The sequence below is a fragment of the Mauremys reevesii genome, linkage group 1 (genome assembly GCF_016161935.1).
Source record: "Mauremys reevesii isolate NIE-2019 linkage group 1, ASM1616193v1, whole genome shotgun sequence".
Lineage (NCBI taxonomy): Eukaryota > Metazoa > Chordata > Testudines > Geoemydidae > Mauremys > Mauremys reevesii.
The window spans coordinates 274409178-274418291 of record NC_052623.1 but is presented as its reverse complement, the minus strand read 5'-3'; the positions used below and the strand labels follow the sequence as shown (position 1 = coordinate 274418291).

Sequence of the window (9114 nt, the reverse complement as noted above, 5' to 3'; positions counted from 1 at the left end):
TCTGGTGCCATCTGTCCTGGTCTCGACGGGGCACCCTCTCCTTGCGAGGTCTACATTACCTCGAGGAGGAGTGGTGCCTGGAACCCCTGACAGTCGGTACTCAGCCAGCCAACCTGCTGGGGGTCAACGGGGAGTGGTGCAGACTGCGCATGGGGTGGTCACTGAGCGGGAAACAGCGTTGGGAACCTTCCCTCAACCATGAGCGGTACCATCCAGGTGGCGACTGTGGGGGTCCGAGCAGTGGCTTACCTCTGGACCGGGGAGCCGATGACGGCGGAGCTACCGGTACCAGCAGAGACATAATGTCTTGAGCCACCTGCCTTGTAGGTGGGGAATTTTCTGGGATGGGAAACAGTACCTGGAGAAGGGTTGTTAGGGTTGGCTGGTACATCCTGCTTAGCCTTTGCTAATTTCAGTTCATGCTTTCTCTCTCTTTCCCTCTCCTCCATCTCTTTTTGTCTCGCCTCCATCTCTTTTTGTTTCTCCTCCATAGCTCTTTTGTGGGCAACCTCAGCCCTGGCCATCTGTCTGTCAAGGTTCCTTCCCCACTCTGAACTTTAGGATACAGATGTGGGGGACCTACATGAGAAGCTCTAAGCTCAATTACCAGCTTAGATCTGATATCGCTGCCACCATTCACAAGCACTCCCTTCTTTGGGTAGCCTTGAGAAACTTCACCAATTTCCTGGTGAACACAGATCCAAACCCCTTGGATCTTAAAACAAGGAGAAATTAACCATCCCCGCTCCTTTCTCCCACCAACTCCTGGTGGATCCAGATCCAACCCCCTTGGATCTAAAAACAAGGAAAAAAAGTCAATCAGGTATTAAGGAAAAAAGGCTTTTAATTAAAGAAAAGAAAGGTAAAAGAAAACCCTCTGGGAGAGATTAGCATACCAGCTACTCTCACAGACAACAGATTCAAAACACAGAGGATGTTCCCCTGGGCAAAAACTTAGTACACCAATGAAAATACCCCAATACCCAATTTGATTCTACCTCTAATTGCACAAGACAGGTTACAAAGAAATAAACATAAACCTATTTATTCATTTCTAAAACGTACTACTCTGATAAGAGGCTGGTTCCTTGATCTTTTTCACTCCGGCTGAAACTGAATCTCTAAACAAAGAAAAACTTCCCTCCTTCCTTTTGAAACATCTTGTTCCCCCATTGGTTCCTCTGGTCAGGTTTCAGCTAGGCTAGGTGAACTTCTTAACCCTTTACAGGTAAAAGAGGCATTAACCCTTAACTATCTGTTTATGACACACCTGCAGGGCCTATGGCATGCAGGGCACCCGAATGTGGCCACTGGCATCTGGGGAGGCCGGCTCGGAGTGGGCCAGGCTACTCTGCTCAACGTAAGTCGGAGGCCGTGAGGCCAATGGGGACCAAGAACTGCCCAACATGGGTCTAGTCTCTGCCCCAGTCTTGCTCCGGTGCCATAGTGGAGGAGACCTCTTCTTTGCCTTTTTGGAGTGTCCTGTGGATGGGGAGCAATGCCAACTGGTGTAGGGCACCTTTGGGTTGCCGCGCACTGATGCCGCGGTGCTCGGTGCAGTGGAGTCGGGGTTAGGGTCGACTCCATCAAAATGGCTCAGAGCCAAATGTCCTGCTCCTTCTTGGTCCAAGGTTTGAATGATTTGCAAATCTTACAGCGATCGCTGAGATGGGTTTCTCTGAGAGAGCGTAAACAGTCCGCATGTGGATCACTCATGGACATGGGCTGTTTGCAAGTGTTGCATGACTTAAAGCCCGGGGCACGGGGCATACCCCGACCCTGGTGCACTAAACTAACTCTCACTAAAACTACAGGCACTAGTAACTATGAACTAACAGAGTCCAAGAGGTAAAGCTACAGCCGAGCTGCAGCAGAGCAGTCCCGAAGCACCTTCACTGGTGGCAAGAAGGAGCTAAGGATGAGGGGAGTGCGCAGCGCCCCTTATACCGCGCCATGGTGGCGCCACTCCAGGGCTTTAACTTTTTGAATCTCAAGCTCTATTGTCACTAAATAATTGTCTGCCATGCCACATAATTTCCATCAACTGTTAAAACTGATTGATAAAAATAAAAATGCTTTAAAAAGAAACATTGATATTGTCCATCAAAATTATTTAAAAAAATCAAATTCTGCCAGTTGTAGACTGTGTCAAAAACACTCCCTATTATTGATTCAAATTACGTGAGCCTCCCCCAGCCAGCCACTGGCTGACCCCTAGCCTCTCCTATTCAGTCAGGCACATCTTCCCCCCATCCCCATGTGTGCCTGCATCTCCACTCACCATTTAGCTAGGCACAGCTGCCATTATCCATGTGGCCCTGCACCCCCACTTCCCCTGTCTCCAGGTGTCCCTGCACCCCCCACTACCAATCAGCCCTGGCTCAATGCTGTCACCCCAGTAGCTCCTGTGCCTGTGCTCAGTCTTCCCCCCCAGCCATTGCAAACCCCTCTGTGTGACCCCACCAGCAGTCCTGTGTGACCCACTCAGTCCACCTCCCACCCCATAGCCCCTGCCGCCTCATCTGGCCTCGCAGGCAGGGTGCTGTGAGGAAGGCAGCCTTTGCCCCCTCCCTTGCAGTGGCTGGCTGTCCTGGCCCATAGCCAGCTGGCCTCTCTTCTGGCACCACATCAGCCTTTGGTAGGCAAAAGGTGTAATTGCAGCTTCCCTTTGCCTCCCCGTCAGAATCAATTATTCTGCAGGGGTGGGGGGGAATCTATGGGGCACATTAATTCTTTATTTGTACAGTGGCACAAAATTCCCCCAGGAGTAAATTCTATCAGCTTTCATTTTTAAAAAATGATTTTTAGCCTTCATGGCTGCAAAGAAAAACTCAAAAAATCATGTGAACTGAGTGACAACTGCCTGAATTTGCAGAGGGTCTCAAACAATAGCTCTGAGAGTTGTGAGTGCTCTGTTTATCCTAATGGGATGTTAACTCCAAGGACCCCACTACTCTGTGGCACCCCTGCCAGCCAACACCAGCAGACAGGACCATGTGTGTAGTGGGTCTGTCTCTGCCCCTTCCCCCCCGAGGCTGATGCACTCTGGTTCCTAAGGTATTGGGGAGCCCCCATGCTACCACCCCTGCCTCTTCAGGGAAAGTTGGGGACCACAGCTGCTGTCCCTCTTGAAGGGGGAAAAGGGCCCTATGCTGCTGCTTCTCTGGAAGGGGGGGCCCACTGCCACTCCAAGTTGTGGGGGTGGGCACAGAGACAGATGTGGAGCCATGGGGGGGTCTCCATGTTATGATGTGCCTTGTGCTTGCTGAGGGCCACAGTTTGGGAACTACTAATCTATTGGTTAGAGCAGGGGCCTAGGAGATGGCACTGCTGTGCTTTATTTCCAGTTCTGCCATAGACTTACTGTGGGCAAGGCCACCTAACTGCCCTGGGCCTTAGGTTATGTATGAACTGGACGGTGATTAATTCACATGTTGGTAAAGCACTTTGAGATCTCTGACTGAAAGGTGCTTTGCAAGTGCAAAGGAGAATTATTTCTTCACTATTTTGGGAGAAGACCTCTATGCATCGTTCTTCTTCAGCAACCTGTCAGTGATACACCGAGCAGAGGAGATTGATTGAGCACATTTGGCCAATCCTGTTTTGGTTTTTGTTTGTTTGTAGCTCATCGTTAGGTGAGATTGCTGACAATCCCAACCATCACTGGCTGCAGTTTTTTACTGCTTCATTCCCAGCCCCTCCAAAAAAAGATGTTTCCACATTTTTAAAAAGCTGCTGAAAAATTGGAGAGTGTGCAGAAAATAGCCAGAAAAATGATTAAGAGGGCTGGAGAAAATGCCTTATCTTGAGAGCTCAATCGATTTAATTTATCAAAAAGAACCTTGAGAGGTGACTTGGTTATAGTGTATAAGCACAAGGAGAAAGTACCAGGTACTAAAGGGTTCTTTAATCTTGCAGAGAAAGGCAGAACATAAACTAAGGGCTGGAAGCTGAAGCCAGAAAAATTCAAGTTGGAAATGAGGCACAATTTTTTAAAGTGAGGGTAAGTAACCATGGAACAAACTACCAAGGGAAGCAGTGGATTCTCTATCTCTTGATGTTGTCAAATTAAGACAGGATGCCTTTCTAGAATTCATGCCTCCTAACCAAACACAAATTATACATTAGTCAAATGTGAGTAGTGAGCTCAATACAGGGGTAAGTGGGTGCAATTTAATGGCCTGTGATATACAGGAGGTCAGACTAGACAATCTAATGGTCCCTTCTGGCCATAAATGCTATGAATATGAGAGACATGACTAGTGGCCAAGTTGACATATTAGATCAGTACAAATTACCCTCCCTGCATTTATACATGACATGAAAGTTTTTCTGCATATGTAATACTTTTTGATTTTGGCGTTGGCCCTTGGTTTGTAAAAACGAGAGATCTGACAAAATCTTATTGCTGATTAAATGCAAAGTCCACTGTACAAAAACAAAACAAAAAACCCCCAAACAAAACCAATCGAACAAAAACAGATGCACTACACCATCTCTTTTCTTTAAAACTTTATAAATAGCTGTAACCTAAAACATTTTAACATATAAATTATGTAACTGATGCACAAAAGCACTGATAAGAGAATGTACAGTAAACAGTAACAAATCACTTCAACACAGTTTCTCCATCCATGCCCTGAAGCAGCTCACTGAAACGGGTGCAGCATCTCTTCAGGGGCCAGGCACGTCAAGCAATGCTCTGTAATGTTTTAGTTAATGGAGACACCTGTATTTACAAATCTTCATCATCAAAGGTCTCCGTGCACTGCAGCATCACGGTCTCATAGTCAAACTGAACAGCCTCGTCCTGGAAAACACAAGCAGGGTAATGGGGGAGACAGAAGCTGATTCTGGTCATTAGAAATCTGGTGATCTGGCACCTGCATACTTCAGCAAAGGGACAGTGAGCACTCCCTCCCTTTTCAGTCAGCCACTGACACATGCCAGCAGAAGTGTGTTGGCTGTCTGAAGACAGTCTCCCTTCCAATTGCTAAGGACGTAGGGGTCAGTCCTGGTTCAGCTGACATGATTTATAGGTTTCACTGAGTGCAATGGGCACATAGTCGCCTCTTAGGTCCTTAATCTGCGAGGGGCTGAGTACATCCCACAAGTTATTGTGGGCGGGATTCACAAAGGGACATAGGTGTTACACCGCTCAGGGTCTCACTGCCTAGCGCTTAGCTGCCTAGGCAATCACAGGAACAACACTGTGATCCACAAAGCCCTGCTAGGTGCCTAGGCACCTATACACTGAATGCGGCGAGACAGGCCCCTAAGAATGCGATTCGCAAAGCTAGCATGCAAGCTACCTAAGCTAGCCAATGGGAGACACTGACCGGAGGGATGAGTCCTCAGCCCCGGCTCTCTCTTGAAGATAGGTGCCTAAGTCTAGGCTACGCAGAGCTCTGCTAGTGATCCACAAACTAGGGGAAGTTAGACACTAGGTGTCGGCCCTGAAACAAAACAGGGTGGGGTGGAAGGAGGAACTGCTCCCTTGCCATCTTCATCTTAGTGGATAGGGTACTCACCTGGGATGTGGGAGACCCCCCACTTCATGTCCCACCTCTGCCTGGAGACGGGATCTGCCACATAGCAGGAGACTGCCCTGACCACTAGCCTAGGAATAGTCGGAGGTGGGTCTCCCTCAAGCTCGCCTGCTGAAGTGGTTCCACTTTGTTAAAATGCAATATTTAAATACTGATTGGGCTAGAAAAGGATGGCTCCATAACCAAGTGGTTATGGCAATCCCTGTTCAAATCCCTGCTTCCCTCAGAAGGGGGAACTTGAACTGTGGGGGACAGACGACTCGCAGAGCCTGGTTAAGTACTCTGTCCACAAAGTGATAACAGTGGTTGACGCCCTCCCCCTCCTGCCGCCGCCTGTTTTGTGTGAACTCGTCTGAGGCCCCAATCTGGTAGGTGTGCTCAGAGGCTGCTTTCCAGATTGGGGCCCTGCAAGCAATTTAGGCAGCCAAAGGTCCATCTTTCCCAGGTCGTGAATGTGATGTTGCACTCTATATGATTTCATAAAAATATGCTAATGAGTGTAAATATAATGTAACTGGAATCTGCTTTGTGCAAAAGGTCTCTTGCAAGATATCATTACAAAGTTTTATCTACTGAGTGTGGTCATCCTATTTGTAGAAATGTATCACTCTTGTATCTGAAACTAGACATATGAAATATAACTCTGAGGGCCTATTGTAGTTTATGCAAAGTGTGGGCCATTAATGGTGGTTTGGAATCTTGATGGCTCTCATTAACCAGGACAACTGACTGTAGATGGCTCTGTTTTACTTGCAAGTCTTCCTGTATATGTGTGTGCTGGCAAGTGGGTAATGAAGTGTTACAGTGACATGTGATCATGTCACCTGCACTGGAATCCATCTTTAACCTGGTGCTTTTCCATTTAGAAGGAGGGGTGAGAGAGGGACAAAGGATTCCCGCCTTATGCAAGATATATAAGTGGGTGGAACAGACCAAAAAGGCCTGCAGTCATGAGAAATCCCCTAGCTACCACCTGAGCTGGAACAAGGGATGTACCAGGGGAAAGGATTGTGCCCAGACTAGGAAGGCGTCCAGTCTTATTGAAACATAACTTATTGAAACATCTCTGAGGGTGAGATTTTATCTGTATTCAGTTTTATTACTGTATTAGGCTTAGACTTGCGTGTTTTATTTTATTTTGCTTGGTAATTCACTTTGTTCTGTCTGCTATTACTTGGAACCACTTAAATCCTACTTTCTGTATTTAATAAAATCACTTTTTACTTATTAATTAACCCAGAGTATGTATTAATACCTGGAGGGGTGGGGAGCAAATAGCTGTGCATATCTCTCTATCAGTGTTATAGAGGGTGAACAATTTATAAAGCTTATACAGGGTAAAACGGATTTATTTGGGGTTTGAACCCAATTGGGAGTTGGGCATCTGAGTGTTGAAGACAAGAACACTTCTTAAGTTGCTTTCAGTTAAGTCTGCAGCTTTGGGGGTGTGGACCAGACCCTGGATCTGTGTTGCAGCAGGCTAGCATTTCTGGCTCAACAAGACAGGGTGCTGGAGTCCCAAGCTGGCAAGGAAAGCAGGGGCAGTAGTAGTCTTGGCACATCAGTTGGCAGCCACAAGGGGGTTTCTGTGATCCAACCTGTCACAGTGAATTCCCCTGGTGCTTGGCTGGCCAGATACCACGGTGAGGCAGCTGGGCCAGGGAAGTAGCCTGGTGCCTAGCATGAGGCTGCAGTGTGCATGTCCAGAGTAAAAACTTAGGCACCTACAGGGATAGACAGCAGCTGAGCGAGGTTCTGTGGATCACAGTGGTGCCTAAAAGTGGGACTAAGGCTCCTAGCTTTGTGGATCCCACTGACTTCAGTAGCTCAGGATCAGGCCCTACTTCCCTTAACTCAAGAGATGGATGAGTCCCTCTCCTGGACAGACTTAAGCAGCGTGAGTGCCTCTTGGGAGGTCAGGGAAGCAGAGGTGAAAAAGCTGGCGGTCTTTAGACATATGTCTAAACTGCAATGTGAGCCCAGGGTCTGTGGGACTCCAGCCACGGGCTTGGTGTTTGTAAGCCTGGTACTGAGCATCCATAGGGACTGTTGACCCTAGCTTTAGAATAGCTGCACCTGGGTCTCACACCTGTGCACACATGACCACACTGCAATATTCAGACCCAAGTCAAACCATCCCATCCCAGGCTTCTTAGCACCCTCCCCAGCTGTAGCCACTTGAGCCGCTTCATCATGGTGCACTGTGGAAAAACATGACTGTCCTTCCCATGGCACTTTACAGGAAGCTGTCACGGCCTGCCAACTCATCGAGCCAAGCGTCTTTTCGGTCTGCACCCACCCTGAACCCCAGCAACTGGAGCCAGCAACGTTGAAGGCATCAGCATTTGAAGAACGTGTCCTGCTTGGGCTTTCACTCGGTTCAGGAAACAGGCACAGGATCCATGAGACAGTGGTGGACAGTTTAGTTGTGTTTTCTGAACTACCGAAGGCACCTGTTGGAGGATATGGACAATACAGACATGGCAGACTCTCACTGGCTGAGGCTGCACATGACTCTGATGCCCGCTCAGTAGCCTGACATTTTCAGAGCAGGACCACAAGCACAGACTGGCAAGAGCACATTGTCATGCGGACCTGGGATGACCAGCAATGGCCACAAAACTTTTGCATGAAGAAAGCTACATTTCTGGAGCCTTTGTGAACAGCTTGTCCTGATCCTCCAGTGTCATGACACATGCATGAGGGTGACCATGCTGGTCCAGAAGTGGGTTGTCATAACCATCTCGACGCTGACTACCCCAGACTGCGACAGGTCCATTGCTAACCAGGTTGGTGTTGGGAAGTCGAATGAGACACAAGTGGTGGCAGAAGTTTCTGAGGCAATCAGGCAGGTGGTGGCATAAACAATGTGCCTGAAGTAACTGCTGGTTTTGAGAGAATGGGATTTCCAAACTGCACTAGGACCATTGAAGGGACTTCTTTGCCCTCCTCAAAAAGCACACGGGTACATAAACACAAAGGGTACTACTCCATTGTTATGCAAGCCCTTGTAGACCACAGAGGCTGATTTATGGACACCAATGTGGGCTCCACGGAAAAGTTAATGATGCTAGGGTCTGCCCCCGACTGGCAGGCTGTCTTCATGGACAGACCAGGACACTATTGCCACCAGATGACATTGTCCTATGGAGTATTTGTCCCCACTGTTGTTCTAGGGGACTCCGCGTACCACCTTTTGCTTTGGCTTATGAAACTGTATCCTGATCTCAAAGGCCTTGGCAAAAGAAGGTTTAATTACACTCTCAGTAGTTGCAGAATGGTGGTTGAATGTGTGCTTGGCAGATTGAAATCCCGCCAGCAGTTTACAGTGGCATCAATGCTGTCTGCATTATTGTGCCTTTCTGTGGTCTTCCCATTCTCTGTGGATCCAAAGGTGAGTCATTTGTCACTGAAGGGACCTATGACAGTAATGGATTGCTGAACTGGTACACGCAGCCAGAAGGTGCACCTGTCACGGCTGCAGCAGGATGCACCCGGGCAATAGAAATCAGGGTTGCTGTGTGAGCCCACCTTATGGACTTGCCTGGACCAATGGAAGAGGGAA

General features: G+C 48.2%; 1 protein-coding gene across 15 annotated transcripts in view; it reads right to left on the bottom strand.

The window, feature by feature from the left end:
* Window positions 1-4528: 4528 nt before the first annotated feature.
* STRA8 (stimulated by retinoic acid 8) overlaps window positions 4529-9114 on the bottom strand; it is a 35019-nt gene continuing 30433 nt past the window's right edge. For 8 of the 15 annotated variants that reach the window (XM_039494064.1, XM_039494089.1, XM_039494108.1 and 5 more), the window contains 2 exons: window positions 7849-8002; window positions 4529-4810 (listed from right to left, as the gene is read on the bottom strand). In XM_039494064.1, the coding sequence (XP_039349998.1) occupies window positions 4791-4810; window positions 7849-8002 (174 nt within the window). In that variant the 3' untranslated portion in view covers window positions 4529-4790. Of the gene's footprint in view, window positions 4811-5739; window positions 6017-7848; window positions 8003-8865; window positions 8930-9114 lie in introns of those variants that run through there. The other 7 variants (XM_039494157.1, XM_039494124.1, XM_039494150.1 and 4 more) reach the window with 6 other exon arrangements.